At 40.4% G+C, this 16,780-nt stretch overlaps 1 protein-coding gene across 2 annotated transcripts in view; it reads right to left on the bottom strand.

Annotated features, from left to right (window-relative positions):
- The window catches only part of EFHC2 (EF-hand domain containing 2), a 57,820-nt gene that overhangs the window by 39,646 nt on the left and 1,394 nt on the right, over window positions 1-16,780 (bottom strand). Inside the window, exons 2-3 of one of the 2 annotated variants that reach the window (XM_057405070.1) lie at window positions 8,780-8,968; window positions 4,931-5,081 (exon numbers count right to left, since the gene is read on the bottom strand). In XM_057405070.1, the coding sequence (XP_057261053.1) occupies window positions 4,931-5,081; window positions 8,780-8,968 (340 nt within the window). The remainder of the gene's footprint in view (window positions 1-4,930; window positions 5,082-8,779; window positions 8,969-16,780) is intronic. The other variant, XM_057405071.1, reaches the window with a different exon arrangement.

Genomic DNA, 16,780 nt, shown 5'->3' with positions numbered 1-16,780 from the left:
CTAAATCAGAACAGTCCCCACATGAATGCAAATCCTGTTGAGTCATAATTTTAGTGAAAACATAATGGTCGACAATTTTCTAATATGAGCTATCTTCTGAGGGTATATTCACCTCAGAACTGGTGAATAAGCCTTCAGCCAGTTTTTCATATCACTTGTCAAAGTATAATACACATGCCCATTTTGTTCTGAGGGACAAAAATTTCTTTCCTAATCGAAAACGTCTTGAAAAGATAATATCTGTAACAATCCTTTGCTTTTATTAGATATCACTGCGCCTGATCTATCTACGTAGAGGATACATTTTATATTGTTGAATCTGAAATTCAATAAAAGCTGATAGGTCTTGGCATTTTTAAAATTGTCCTTCCTTCTGGAGAATAATTACATTTCTACTTCTAGAAATTTACTGTAAGTTGTTAAAGGAGGATCTAGGCACGTGCAACACTCGAGTTGCTGAAGACGGATGGCTACTTTTGATATTTCTTTTGTCAGTTTATTTAGCACCACCAAGCATTATTTTAAATATCTGCAGCTGGCCAGGCTAAAGCTCTCCTATACTGCTCTCTTGTAAAGGGAGTTTGGGCACTGTTTTTCCCTGATAATTGTGGTGGCATTGAGTTCCCACACTATAATTCGTAGCATATCTTCTCCTCCTTTAAGGCTTCTGATTATTTGGCAACTACAGCATCAGTTTAAGGAGGCCTTCATAGGCCTTTTGACTATGGGGCAGCTCACAAAACTGGGAAGAGAATGATTTAGTCTCTTCTTCAGCACAGGTTTCTGACTACCTCTGTGCTACTCAAGAGTGCATTTAGAGAGAGGAGAGGAATCGATAACACCTGGAGTTCGTACACTCTTTGCTTGCACAGAAAGGAGGAGAAGCAACCACTATTATCCCTGCAACACAATAAATAAGGGAGCTTCATACATTCACTTATTCACCCCTCTGAGAACATAGCAAGGTCATGATTTGGCCACCATCAAGTATGGCAAAAGCACAATTATTTCAAGGCCTCAGGGGAAGTCTTAAACTCTTAAGATAATGGTTATATTGGAGGAACTGACTGCAACTTAACTTTCCTGCTCGTACTTTCCTCTCCAGCCAGCCAGCCTTGGGAATCCAGCCAGCAGGCAGCTCCTCTCTTTTTCAGCTGGCTGACCTTGGGGAAACCAGCCAGCTGCTCCACTCTGGTCTGGCTTGCAGGGCCTGGATTGCACTGGAAGCTACACTCAACCCCATGGGATATAAATGACCTTTTGATAAGACAGTATCAGCCAGCCACAGTCCTGTTAACTGGGAACTAGATCTACAAAACACTTGCACTGCCATCTCTAGTCTGACTCTCTATGGGAATATTTCTTTTTATATGGGAAGAGTAATTAGCATTCTGGCTCTGGAAGAACATTGTGGACTTTGTTATATGGTTGAGTTTACTGTTTTCCTCACTCTGTACTCCCTTATCTTTAGTTAGCTCTTGTGCACTCTGACTGTCCTGGTATTTTTTGCTTTGATTCTGGTTTCTCAAGTTCACACTGGCCTCTGCATTCCTCTGTGTTTTGCACTGAATTTCTCTGTTTGTATAGATTTCTTCTAATGCTTCTAATATTTTCCAAAGTTCAAACTATAGCAAGGCAGTTTCCAAAATTAAATGAAGTTTAAATTTCAGTTATTTAGTAGTACCTTATCTGTCCAAATCCACGTCCAACTACAGCAGCCAATTCCATAAAGCAACTTTAAAAGTCACCAAAATACATTTCCCACAGATCATTTACTTTGTCACTCTGAGATTTCAGCAATGGTAAAAGCACATTTCTAACTTCTTTTTTTTTTTTTTTCCCCAAAGCCAATTTGTTTTATTTTTGTAAAGTTATAATCAAAGTTAGAAATTCTTTTTTGACAGCTGCTCCTTCACCAAATCTTCCTGCAATCCTTAAGCCTCTCCAAGTTATTTTCTGCAAAGCCACAAATACTACCCACAATGGCAAATACAGTGGGAAACTTCTACATTTCTCTGATCCCACCATGTCCATGGACACCCACTCAGATCATCAAGCTCTCATTTGTGGGTTATGGCACAAGCACTGGTAAACCCATGTCCTCAAGGCATTAACCAGCCAACTTCACAAGATCTACTTTTGATCTATCAAACCACCTACCTACCTTTGATCTACCCCACCACTTCTATACCTATTCTTCAAGAAGACCCCTGAGAACAGCTGTTTCAGCTGTCTCTTTTACATCTTTTCCACCAGGATAAACATCCAAGTTAAGGTTGTCACCATCTTCTGTCTTCACCAGTTCAATTCCACTTTTTCCATCACTGTTTGTTGCTATTCCTCCTGTACACAACAACTCCTTTCCTGCCACTGCAACTCTCCAACTGTTCACACAGAAATGAGCCTGCCCTGCTCCTGATGTTACCACACTTCTCTCTTCACCCACATCCCTACACATGTGCTCTCCTGTTCAGTGCAGTTTGCCTTTCAACAACTGAAGCTCCCCTACACTGCAACTCTCTTCCACAGACCCGTGTCATTTTCATTAACTGAAACATTCAGCAGATGTGCTGAAGACAGCACTGTAGTTAAGATACTGAGCTTCAGTTCCTCGTCCTGTTAGACCTTTTCTGTATGATCATGAGCAAGATTTTCATTCCTTGTGCTTCCAGTTTCACAATGCAGACTTATACTTCTATTGTCCTCAGGCTTACAAATTCTCAGTCAGGGCAAGGAAATTTAATAATGTAAGAGGTATGTGTAACTATAATAAAAGAGGTAATGGGACAATTTTTGATTGAAAATGGAGTAAGACTAGCAGTTAATGGTTTAGTATTTCCTTTTAAGAAATACAGCTTTTGCATCTATTCACCAACAATATTTAGTGCCTTTAATATAACAACTTTGTGGTTGTTCTTCAATTGTGGAGTATGAAGTCAATACCCAAGTGCACTTGAATAAAGAATTATCTAATAGGCATCTCCACCACATTTTTTTCACCTACATCATATTAATCTCTAGGATAATAAGAAAATTTATGTAGATCTTCACATCAACTGTGAAGCCTCATCATCATCTCAAACAGTCCTGGGGCCTTTCAGTCTACAGAATCACTTCCTTCCTAAACACAACCAATATAGAGAGCTTTCTTACCAGCCCAGGTATCAGCAACAAATAAATTTAGGGCACTTTTGAGATCCTGGAACATTTCTTCTTAATCCGTCAGCTTAATACCTTGTGCATACATATGTATCCCATATAAAGTACTCATACAAAGTCATAGAGGCCTTCAAAACATCCTTGCATGGAAGTCTGAGAGAATTCTTGTTTCCGTCTAATATAATTCAGTTAATTTTAGATCCAGTACCAAAGTGACTCTAACGACTGTTAACACAAGATGCAACCAAGGAAATAGGGGGAAACTGTAGCCTTCCTGTCACCCCAGGAACATCAGGCCTGAAGGGACAGCCTGCACAACCCCTACTACAAAGACAGTGAAAATGACCCATTCCTATAGCTAGATTTGAAGGCATCAGCTTTATCCTGCTCTGATGAACCTGGTTTCCATCTTCTCTCTCAACGACATTGCCTCTGCCTCTCAGGCTAACTGTACTTCGTTGTTGGTGGCCATTTGATCTAAGGTTCAAAATCCAGAAACAGACTCTCCCACTTCTGTGACACACAAGACAAAGAAAATCCAAACCCAGTGATGTCTCCTGCCTCATATATATGAGTGCAGGTAGGGGGTAACTAACTTGTAAATTCCCAGAAGAGATCCAACATGATTTTCTTCAGGTCTTGAAAAAGCACTTGCCCAAATAGGAGTAGGACAAGGTTTCTCCGAATTCAAAACCAGCTCCTGCCAGAGAGCCAACAAGATTTCTGACAAGAAGAACTACTCAACACAGGGAGAGTGGGACCTGAAGTACTGGTTTAAGAAAAGATTCACAGGTAATTTTATCCCAGGTCTAACAGTAATGATGCACGTAACACCTTTAAATATTATCCTGCTCTGTAGACAGAGAAATTGACAGCATCTGCTCATCTTGGAAAAGAATATGGTAGTTACATGGTTAACTTATTTTTTAAAATTACTGTGCTAAAAAATATCTTTGGGGATTGGGAGGCGCAGTCATCCCAAGATACTCATCCCAAGACATCCTGCTTATCTGGACTACATCCCTTGAAAACTTTTTAGTTCTGGCAGTGACCCATAAACACCAAGAAGAAGCAGCTGTGTTCCCCTTTTGCAACAGGATGTTGACCGTTAGGTCACATTTTTTTAATGTAAACCAAGTCCATTAGTACTCCAGTAAATCAGCTCAGTAAACTTGCCTCCACAAGTCCTCAGGCTGGCCCAAGCACAGTGATGTGGTATTGAGGCACAGTAGCTTCTTAACTTAGAGGCGTCAAGGAAAAATTATTGTGCCAAGGGCACATTAATCATAAAACAGACAAAGGCACAAAAGGCACACTACTCCAATAACAGCAGAGATACTGCAGTAGATAATGAACAATTACAGAGCTGCTGCTAGAGAATACAGAGCTGCTGCTAGAGAACTTACTGTCAGTGCCAAGACAGGAGGAGCTAGGCTCTGGAATAGAGACCAAGAACTCAAATTTCTTTTCCAGAAGTGACACAACACTGACAAAAGACATACCATCCTATGCCTTCCAAAAACTATCAGAGAAAAAAAGTGTATGTTCCAATATGGGAGGGGATTCCACCTTTCAAAACCTACATCTTCAGAAACTAAGACAACAAAAAAATCCACATTATAATCTGTAGCAAGAAAAGACAATTGTAACTGTTCACTTACATCCCATTTTGACTATAAGAAGTCACATTATGTATCCTTTGGAATGGACCAAGACTGTACTGAAGAAAGATATAAAGGAAAAGTAACCAAGTGCTATTAAAAATAGATACCTTGAGGTATGCCACTATTTTTCACTCGGGGTTCAATCACTTGAATTGTATCATCTTCAAGGTAGAAGTATATTTTGCAGTGTCTGATTCTATATAGTTCTTGATTTTTGTCAGGTACTTCTTCGTCAAAATAGGCATCAAAAGACAATACCTATTAAGAACAATAAATAAGTATAAAGCAGGAAAATCTCCAATGCTTTTGCAAAATATGTCAATAAAATAAACTTGTATAGATTACAAGTAATTAAATGTATGGATTTGAGGAGGTGGATTTGTTTCTCAGAAATGTAAGAACAGAAATCCACATTAAATCCCATAAATTTTAAATTCTTTGCTTGACATTTTTATTATCACAACATCTAAGCAGAGATGGAAGTCTAAAGTAAAGAAATAAATCAAATATAAAGCTATCAGCAGGCTGCTTGGAAAATCTTCTCAACAAAGCACTTTTAATAACACAATGAGCTACCTAGGTCCTGAAGCAAATTTTAGACTGCTATTCAATGAACTGCTGAAAATAAAGTGCATTATGACAGTAATGGCTTCACCATTGAGGTAAGTGGAAAGGAACATTCTTTTCAAGCAGATCCTGCAAGCTGTCTAATGAAAGCTACTGAAGACTATCAGGGAGAAATGGTGTTTTTTTCAAGAGTCATTTAGAGCTCTGCAACACTGGCATTTTGAAACTTGCCTGGTTCTGCAATTCAGTGAGTGGGGAAATCTCAGACAGAGGGTATGCCAACTGGCCTTTATGATCTCTTGTAATAGCAATAATGCAAGGAAAAAAATCCCTTCAGAGGTGAGGTGCTCAGTGCTTTACTACAGTGGCCTTATGTCTGGAGATCCCCGATCAAATTCAGCAAACCACCACATATTTTGCACTTCTTGGTATTATTTATGGTCTTTAACCACCAAGACCAATTTTAAGGGAATGTCTAAGAAGTACCTACTTAGTAGTGCATTATCGAATAGGAAGCTTGCTGTAGTAAGTATGAGCAGGAAGACATTAACTAAAACAGGTTTTCATCCTGCCCCCTCCCACACCCCCCCCCCCCCCCCCCCCCAGTGCATTTGGGTCAAATCTGTGCTAATTCATACTTCATTTTTCATGATTATTCTATTTAATAAATTCAATTACCCTTATTCCTGATTCATTAGACAAACTGAAGCATCAAAAAGAACTTAGCTTTTCTCTATGTTTCAACAAGCATCTGGCAGATCCTGGTTTGAAAAAAATATTTGAAGTCTAGGAAGCTGGCCAACATCCCTATATGACAGAACAGGCCAGTTAAGAGTCTATTCCTTTAGCACATGCCTTTGAGAACCTCAAAGTACTTCCACGAATACTAATGACACAGATTTTAAAACATCCTAACAGACAAACACAACCTCTTTTTCTACATCTGGGGAGAGAGAGATAGTGGTTTGCTCAGGAGCACACAAAACAGCCACCCTGTGCCCTAGTCAGGCTTCTCAATAGGCCACTCTCCTTTTTCTCAGGCAGGCTGAAGAAAATTCTCTTTCCACAAACTATTACAAAGGGTAAGATTTTCAGCATGCACCAAACAATATGACAGACACATTTTGGGCATCAACTCTCCTGCACTATGACCTGCCACCATTAGAGAAATTAAGTTACAATCAAATGACATAACTGTTAACTGTTCAACCTGATGGCATTAAATCTTTACAAAAGGATCTACACACTATGCTTGATGGTTGTTTAAGTAGTACAACATGCAAGTGTCTGAACAGCCTACAGATGAAATAGTCAAAAATAAATTAAAAATTGTTCTGCCCACATGTAACTTTTAACTGTGGATTTCACAGTAACAAGCACAAAAACCGTCAGATAAAACATCCAACATACAACAGAGCCAACACAAACTGTATTGTCCAACTACAATTTTGCAGATCAAAACAGATGATCCAGGAAGGGTGAAGAGGGGAAGGAACAGAAAAGAAGATGGCTTGCTTTTGATTTAAAAGCAAATTTAATTTTTAAAAATACTTGAAATGTAACACTTCCTAGCTCATGTCTCATCTGTAGTACATTGCTCTGTACAAAGTTCCCATCCTACTATTTAAAAAAAATAAATGTTACTTATGAAGTCCAAAAGTAACAAATATTGAATAAACTCTGTGCCATTTTGTGAAGTTGGCACAAGGTTTCCTTAGCACCTGTGATAATCAAATTATAAACTTAATTTCAAGCCTAGGAGGCCTTGTGTGTGTACTTAATTGTGGAAGACATTAAATTTACACTTGCTTCCTATTAAGCATATGAAATTGCAAAAACTATTTCTCAAACTACTTAATAATAAAGTTTTAAGCCTGTCCTTCCTCCAGTTACTATGCTACTGCTGAAAGTTGGAAACCAAATTAAAATGGTAAGAAAGCAGACTACATTTAAAAAGATAAACACCAACTCAGACTACTCAGACCGTATTTCATGCAGTCCATTCTGCTGAGCAATAAACTGCAGCACTGAAGGACACAGCTGCACTCTAAACTCATAACTGGGGAAGCCAAATTAATTGGGTAGTACCCTTTAACAGTCTGCAATTGATACAAACACATAAGCCTTCTAGAGGCCAATTTCATACCTGTAAACTCCTGTCCTGTATTGCCCTGTGGAGGAATACACTGGCTAGAGAAGGAACATCAAAAGGCCAGCTACCTCATTTCACCAGCGAAGCTCAGGTCCCCACTGCCTCCTACCTAAGCCCTTTATTTCATATAGCTGGGTCCAAGTCACGTTAATTTAAATATAGCTCCAAGAAGCAAATGCACACCGCTCCTTGAAAGAAGGGTGTAGATAAAGCTCATGCAGGACTGGCTAAAGCCTTAACACTTTGGAACATTAGACCAATTTGTACTTGAGCGCATTGCTGAAAACTATGTGAGCAATAGTAGGGGTTTCAGAGGCAATGCTAACTGAAGTCATGTGTATCTGTTCAAGCTTTACATTTTCTTGTAGTAGTTCTGGTCTGCCAAAGAAATTAATGTGTAATCGTACTGCAATTACCTGCATAGCTTTTCTTCTAAAGGAAAAATTATGCGATTAGCCATTCTTCCCAATATTTAAATACCATAATCATTTAGTCATGCAACATTTCAGCGATCTGCTGAATGATTTCTTTTTCTGGATCATTTTCCGTCTCTGATTGTAGGCTTTTTGCTTTAGAAATAAAACATCACTAACTAGAATTTAATGTAAATTTAAACATGGAAAGTAATGACAGTGTGCTACAAAATTTGTATCATCATAGATTACAGTTATTTCCTAACTCTCCATCTTTAAAGGTGTCACTACAGTCTTGCAAAATACAAATATTAATTTTAAATTCCTATGTCTATAATGGACATAACCAACATACCTGCACATGAAGAGATCACACCAAAGGCAGCAGGACTTTGATCAAGTAAATATGATGGCATATGGGAATTCCAAGTCTACAGCACTCCATGGAGGCCCATGGTTCTCAAGTGCCCATTTTCTCCTGGACTGGGACTTACCTTACATTCTTAGCAGGCTTCCAAATAATTACCTTCAATGTCATGATCTTCTCTAAAATTATATACATCAACCACTCCCTTATTTTTATTATATCCTGCATATACAGAAATATTTTTCTGTGTTGCTGTACAGCATAATACATATTTATATTAATTGTCAAATATACCAATATGATGGAAAAATAGATGCTACCACTCTGTCTGTGTAGGAATTTTCTTCGCATGCACAAAATAACCTTCTGAAATATCTAACTGAAATTCACCTTTATACCATCTTTGTCATATTGTAGCTATTCATAAAAAACATACAGAAACAAGATTTCTATGTACCTGCTTGTCAAATGCTACCCAAGGAGGAGCATCACTTCCCATCCCTTCAGGAAACACACTGTATTTAGGTGTCAGCTTCTGACCAGGTAGTGGTTTACCTCCAACTCCAGGTTTATTTTCATTAACCAGCATAGCAACATTATTGCAGAAACCCCAGTGCTGTGACTTGTGGAACTTTTCTTTCCCTATCTGCAATAAATTTGGAAGAAAAAGAGGAAAAAAAAATATATGTGTGTTTGTTTTCAAATCCATGAGATTTAACTATCTAAGCAAGGAGGATTAATCACATAAAAGTTTCTCTATAATTACTTTTACTACAGAGTCTAAAAACCTGTAACAACTGGAATGCTGCAAGTTAAATTATATATTTCAGTGGTCAAATTGCCAGCATTACAGATGAAAATTGAAAAATATTCCAGCAATTTACCCAGGCTCAGAGACAGGATGATATCAAGTGGTTCCCCCCTGCCCCCCCCCCCCCCATCCCCTGCAACAAGGATTGAAGCATAAGATAGAAAGGAGCAAGTCACCCATGAGAACTGCTGCAAAAGGTAGAGGGGAAAAACCTTTTCTACAGATCTCCAGAGGACAAATGGAAACAGTTCAGGAGTACCCAGAGAACAGCCTGCTCTCATTACTTACGTCAAAGACCTTATTTACACTTATACCCCCAAGTGCAGAATAAACAGCTCTGTACTAGTGAATATACTTGGATTTTGGAAGGTTGGATCTAAATCAAAAGACAGAATATTCATTCCATCTGAGCTTGCTCCAATAGATCTCGGTAGTGATTTCTTTATATTATTACTATTTTTCTAGGCAATTAATGATGGAGAGCTTAAAAAAATGTGCACAATCAACTGCAAAGAAACCCATCTTGCCTACTTGCATTTCTTGGCTGGAACTGGAGACAGTCTTAAAGCGAGGCAGAAAAGCCTTTGGCCTGACATGAATAGAAGTCCTGCCTGTGGGCATGTCCTTCCTAATGAGCTGCCTGATTTGCTGGCCAGTTCTCCCGAATGGTGGCAGTCATTGTGAGCTATGATTGGGCGGCAATCCCTTAACAGCCCCACACATCAGCCTCACACGAGAGGAGAGGGGAATAGGAAAAGCCAACAGAAAGCTCCACTAACTGTTCTTGCCATGAGCAGCAATCCTGACTCATTAGCTCCTCTTCCTCTACTATTCCTCCCTTCTTCACCCTCACAAATCCTTGAAACACTTGGTCTAGGAAAGCAGAAAAAGGCCACTGGGTAACTGTACCCCCAGCACAAAAAGTAAGGGAAGATGGAGACTACCACACCTGTGCCCTTCCTCAGCCTGGGACTGGGTGAACATGAGGGAAGATAAACCTAAGGGGAAGGAACTAATGTTATGGCAGAGTACAGAACACACTCTGTGTAGAGGAAAAGGCTGGTCAATAAATTTTTTCATAGCAGCACTGGAGCAGGTTATGTTGGTAATGTAGCAGAGTGCCAAAATTGTTTCCCCTTTTGTATTTAAAAGACTGGGCATCACTAATTATTACATGGATATATTTAAACCACTACTCCCCAGAAAGGTGTAGGCAACTTTAATAAATATAAAAATGGTACAAATAATGATTTTTCATTATGGTAATGTGGAAATGCTCCAAAATAACACATGCTCATCACAGCTTTTCTGGGAACAAGTGTAAGCAGTGAAGCAGTAAAACCTGAAAGTAACCAAGTAGCTACTTCATTCTGCCAATATGAGAGTAAGGAATTTGAAAGGCAGATAACAAACCTCATGGCTCATAACATCCTGTGCTCCTATATACAAACTACTGCACACTGAAGGTTACAGCCTGAACCATTCACCTGCCTGGCTCACTTCTCTAAATCCAGTGACACAGGACAGAGTGTGATCAAGTGAATGACCACTTTAGCTTTACCTTTGCTTAAAATGCTTTTTCATTCCACTTTTGCAAGGATAGTAGTATGAAAAATAATTATTTACTATTTTTACATATTATTCTTTTTAATACCACAAGAATCAATGGCCCTACCTCGCTTAGGTTAACAAAAGCTGGGTCAGCCAGCACCCTTTGAAACCTTTGCAAAACAAGGTAAGGTTTGCATACTGGGGACAGTGACTGGAAGGAGTTTGGAAGCACTTCCCCAGAGAAGATATTTAAAAGGTAAGAAATGTTTTGAATAAAGATGAATAAAAGGGAACATGGCAAATTTATCATAGTTCAAAGAATAATAGAAAGGAAAACAGGAAGTACTCCTGAACCGTATGTTTAGAACTCAAGAACAAGGGTTACAGAATAAAAGAGAAAATCAATAAAAGGAAACACTTCTGTAACAGCTAGCCAGCCCCCAAGCCCCCCTGTCACACAGCATTGCTCAAGCCAAGAATTTAACAAGATTAAAGAGCTGCATATTTGCAGGAATACTGCCCAAAATAAAATACGGCATTATCAGCACATTGTCTTGAGCTGTTATATAAAATGTCATGCCTCCACGGGCAGTGTGAGCACTGACATTTAGGCATTAGGAGGGGATCTTCTTGTGGTCACCCCACCCCTCCCTCAAGAAGTGAGCACAGGCGCTCTCCCAGTATGGGGCTTTGGAACAGACAGGCACTGATGGGGTCTGGCACCCACTTTGTAACTTACATGCACTTAGGATGTTTTTTCTTCATCTCCTTTGGGCACTACTGAGCTGCCCTTTCTTCTATTTCTTCTTTTAACAATTTTGTTCCTTGGTAAGCTGATACAGAGAAGTCAGAATAGAAGGGAGCTTTCTGCATTTATCTGTTCAAATGTGGAATAACTATAGTGAAGCTGAGTTTTTAAAGGGACATTTCTAGGCAGAAATTTCTAATTTAGATTGAAGGTGCTATAGAACAGATCCACTTTCTGGCACAGCAAGTATTTAATTATTTTCCCCCATTGGCAAAGCATGAGTTGGGGGAAAGGCGTAGTTATCAAAGCACAGTGAGTGGCAGTTTTCCTGAGCAAGGGAAAGCTTTTCATGTCCTCAAATGATTCTTCTAGAATCATTTGCTGTTCATTTGTTTCTGGGTTTTGGTGACCTTCAGTGTGCTGAAGTGTTCATCAAAGTAATCCAGGTTTGCTCCTGCTGGAAATCTTCCAGAATTTAGGGATGAAATTGCAACACCGTTACAATTTGATATGTAAAATACATGGCCCAACAGCTGCAATTCCATTGAGAATCTTCCGTGGCATTCTCGTAACTTCTTAAGGTTCAACAGAAAAACTATTTTAGACTTCTTACCACAGAATTACTTATAAACCCCTTCTCCATAAAAAGCACCTATATCCGTATGCAGAATAATCTCTTAGTTCTAAAAGTCTGTACATTTATTTCTTAAAAAAAAAACGTTCGGGAAAAAGTAATTATAACTGAAGATCACAAAAGAGAAAAATGACACTTGGGAAACTTCAACTAATGCACTCAGACCACATCCAACCTAAAATAGTGACAGAACATCACATTACCTCCACAGTAATATTAAATGACTTCTAAAAGAAATCTGTGAGAGCTTCAATGTGTCAGCTGTGCTAATGCAGCTGAACTGAACAGGCTGGCCTGTTCAGATCTGCTGAACAAAGCTGCCTATTTTCTGTGTGGTGAGCCTGAAATAAATATTGAGGATACATTCAATAGTGACTAATGCAAAGGTCAGGATTCTCTGCAGCCATTAGCTTTGCAAACACAGCCACTGCAGTCCTTGGGGAACACCGCCTCATGCTCTCTCCATCTTGCTCTTTAAAACACTGGAAACTCATCAGGGAGCTGCACGTCTCAGCTGAACCAAACACAACTGGAAATCTCTCACCACAGTGCCTGGAGTGATGCGGGAGCCCTGTGCACACACTGTCTCAGGAGCTATGTGGTTTTAACTAAGTTCCACAGGGAGTTATGGCAGAAACCGCTTGCAGCAGTCCAGTTTTCTTCCCTGTATCCACTTTGAATTCCCGTCTCGAGAACAGCAGCTGAACTGTGGAGGTCTGGCTCAAATCCTGTATCAGGATGAACTGTGGCATTTCTGAACTACTATAGGCTGCTGATACAGTTCCGGGTTGCTTTGGTTAAGCAATGGACATAAATGCAAACGCTGCATGCTGTGCCAGCCACATTCACACAATGGATTTTCAACTCTTACATCATCCCCAGCTTGCTGCAGAAGTTTCAGTATGCTCAGAGGTTAAGTAGTACTTTAAAAGGGGGTCTGCCTTAAGACACTGTTCCTAGGAATGCTGGTGCCCCTCGAATAGACCCCAGAACAAGGCGCGCCAACACTAAGATCCTGAATCAGTACAAGAAAGATACGGACCTGTTGGAGCAGGTCCAGAGTAAGGCCACAAAAATGATCAGAGGGCTGGAATACATCTCCTATGAAGACAGGTTGAGAGAGCTGGGATTGTTCAGCCTGGAGAAAAGAAGGCTCAGGGGAGACCTTACTGTGGTTTTTCAATACTTAAAGAGGGCTTATAAGAAAGATGGGGACAAACCTTTTAGTAGGGTCTGTAGCAATAGGTCAAGAGGTAATGATTTTAAACTAAGAGAGGGTAGATTCAGACTAGATACAAGGAAGAAATTGTTTACAAAGAGAAACACTGGAACAGGGTGACCAGACTGGCAGTGGATGCCCCAATCCTGGAAACATTCAAGTTCAGGTTGAAGGGTCTTTGAGCAACCTGAACGAGTTGAAGATGTCCCTGCTCATTACAGGCAGGGTAGACTAGATGATCTTAAAAGATCTTTTCCAACCTAAACTACTCTATGATTCTATTAGCTCACCCTTGCTGCCTGAGCTGGTACAGCCTGAGAGAAGGCAACAGATGGACAGAAAGAAAAGGGTCCAAAATGCAACCCCGACAGGCAGCTACAGGAAGATTTAGGCTCATCAGTTGTGAACACACAGAAATCTGGGGGAATGAGGCTGAGGTGCAGGAGGCAGTGGAAGTAGTTCAGGAAAGAAGGCCAGAGAATGAAGAAGGGAAGGCACAGCAGGCAGGCTTACTTATAAAGAGTGTGGCAAGCACTTCAAGAAAAACTGATGTCTTATTTTGGTGCCAGTGATCACAGAGCAGCAGAAAATACTCAAGCCAGGAAACAGAGACAACAATAGTAGCACAGTGGAGGGCAATTCCAAGCTCCTGTAATAAGAAGATGTGGAATTTCTGCTGTGCCACTAAACTCTGCAACAGAAACTGATATTTTCAAGGATGTACCTTTCCTCCTGAGATCTATACAGGCATTGTCCAATTCTCTGAGAAATACCATGCAAAATTGTTGCATTGAATTATCTCTTTGAGAGGGATTTCTAACCTTTGGCAAGAAAATACACTGGTCAGCAAGCACTTGGTATATCTCACCCAAGCGAGTACGTGGTCCTCTCCCTCAGCTGCTGATGTAAGGCAACATCAATTTGGTATCGGAAGGGGCAGCTGCCTTTCAGAACAGGTGGTAGACCACTAACAAAGTAATGTTGCTAACAAAATGTTGCTGCATTGTCACCAGTGTCAGCCTTAACACAGTTCAAACTCCAAATGCACAAACTTTTTCTCATGGTAACACAGCAAACCTGTTATATGCTACGTTTCTTCCACACACAGGATTAAACATGGTTATCAAGATCCGTGCTTTTCTGCCCTGACAGATGACACACATATAACGTATGGATAAAGCTGAAAATCTCATTATTGCACAATTTCTGTATCAGTTGGGCTCTGCAGTCAGAAGTACCTACATCTCCCCGTGGCCCTTAAATATTGGCTTCAGTGTCAGGAACAAGAGAAAACAATTGAAGAATGACCTTTTTCAAGGGTATACAACAGGTAGTGAAATTTTCAAACGGGTAAATCGCAAATTACTGTTTGTAAAAATAAAGAAATTAATAAACTCTTCAATGCAACAGGATGGTAAATAAGGTGTGAGTACCACATCCTGCCATTGCTGGGCAGACAAGGGCCCTTCTCTAAAGCTGTCAGGACAGAGGAGTGCTGGCTTGCTGAGGAGCAGCAGCACTCCCACCACAGACTCTGGCCTTCCCAGCCATGGAAAAGGGGAAAGACACAACTTCTGCCCTTTAGCCATCCCCTGAAAAGGGCAGGAGGTGGGCTAATCTGTGCTCAGAATCCCAGCCTGTGCTACGTCTCCTGATTGCCCACATGTGAACATGACAGGCACTGCTGATGAGCAGCTTATCTTTGGACTTCTGTTCAGGGAATAAGGATTTTAAAGGAGAAGAGGTTTTATCTGATGGGTGGACTTACGTGTACACAAACTACTGCCACTTCGATTTTAAAGAGATTTGAAAAAAAATAGGGGTGGTTCCTTTTCCTCTCTTTGTAAATATTTTATGCCCCTGACACCTTCTACTACAACCATCATTCTTCTCCAGCCGATCAAACCAAACAACCATGGCACTGCGTGTGCTATGCCTGCTCCTTTCATCCCAGCTCTTAATTTAGCACAAAGGAAACATTTCCTTATGTTACCGTAGGAATCACTCTGTCTGTTTTAAAAGTGCTCATTCCCCCTCCAGTCTCAGAAGCTGTGATTCCCGAGGAACAAGAAATTGCTGAATCGGGCACGTTGCTGAATCGGTCACCAGTCGGTTACAGTTAAGAGAAGGAAAAACAGCAGAAGTCAGCCAGCGCCTGCTGCCTTTCCCAATTGCCAGCACCAGGGGCGGCTGTGAGCTGCTGGGGCTCCCTGCCCTTGTTCACTGCCGGAGATCAAGCGTTTCTGCTCCTGGCTAAAGAGGAATTAAGCGTTCTTGGTACAGCGAGCTAGAAGTAATAATAATCACGACGAAGGGGTAATACAAGGGCCAGAGACCTAAGTACCGTGAAAAGATTCCTTACTCCCAATTTGCCAGTGCAGTCCCTGCTGCCTTAAGTTAGATTCCATGCCCCTGACTACCTTAAAGCTCTGTTCTTCTGGAGACAGCCAAGCCACCTTATTAAACACAACTACGGTAGAAAAAAAAAGATATGCTCCTCTTCCAGTATGTGATCCTATATACGAGGCAGGCAGAAGCATTAGGGGCAGAGAAAAGAGGATTGCAGCAGTAGCTTTAACAATGGTAAGAGTGGAATTAATACCCATAATTATAAAGCAAGCGCTGGCAGAAGCAGCAACCTCCCGTCCTCCACTTGTCCTTCTTCATGGGGTGCTTTGCTACTGTACTTTCTGTGCAGTAAGAGGCACTGATGGTGATGCTTAGGGTAACAACACGTGTAAATACTTTCTTCCTTTTCAATTTATCTATAGAAGTGGCCCTTTTTTGGTTTTCCTTTAAATATGCCCTTCTTAGCCTCTCATTTGTGGAACTATATTAAAATAAAATTAAATCAAATCTAACAGCTAACAACTTAGTGACGATTCAAAGGCTTTTTTAGAAAGGCAAGTTATCAGTATAAACTGCACTATCTCAAGGACTGTCAAAAAGAGGGATGTGGAGCCCTGATAAAGGTATAACCATGGTCTCACAATGCTGTCTTCTGACAGTTGTGGCTTGGTTTTCACACCTTTGGTTCTCATAACATATATACACACTATATGTACTTCAGCATGGGGTGTTCAATGCTTTCTCTGTGTAACACTTCCCAAGCATGTGAAGCAAAACACTGTGCCTTTTCTCTGAGAAAGGAGGCACCCCGTCTATCACAAAACCTCACCACTGCTCCTGTGGAACTCTGAAGACAGCTCACTCCATCACACTCCAAAGCAAATAATCCCTATTCATTAAGTTAAATTGAAATTTGGAGAACAATAAAGTCACAGCTAACACTGAGCTGCGTTATTCTGCTTCCACCCTGCAGATACCAACAGTACACACCTATTTCAATGTTGCTGATATGCCCACTCAGCTACCTCAAGTGTTATACACACAACCGTTTACAATACAAATTTGAATGCAGCAAGAGAGACTGAGTATTCACCTTTTTTTTTTTTCTTCCAAAACAGTGGTACCCAGCCTGCTGCTAGCTATTTG

The sequence above is a fragment of the Pezoporus wallicus genome, unplaced genomic scaffold (assembly GCF_028554395.1).
Source record: "Pezoporus wallicus isolate ANWC-B61680 ecotype Strahan unplaced genomic scaffold, APGP_CSIRO_Pwel_v1 contig_1739, whole genome shotgun sequence".
In the NCBI taxonomy this organism is placed as follows: domain Eukaryota; kingdom Metazoa; phylum Chordata; class Aves; order Psittaciformes; family Psittacidae; genus Pezoporus; species Pezoporus wallicus.
The sequence above is the reverse complement of the archived record's forward strand: the minus strand, read 5'-3'. Positions and strand labels throughout refer to the sequence as shown.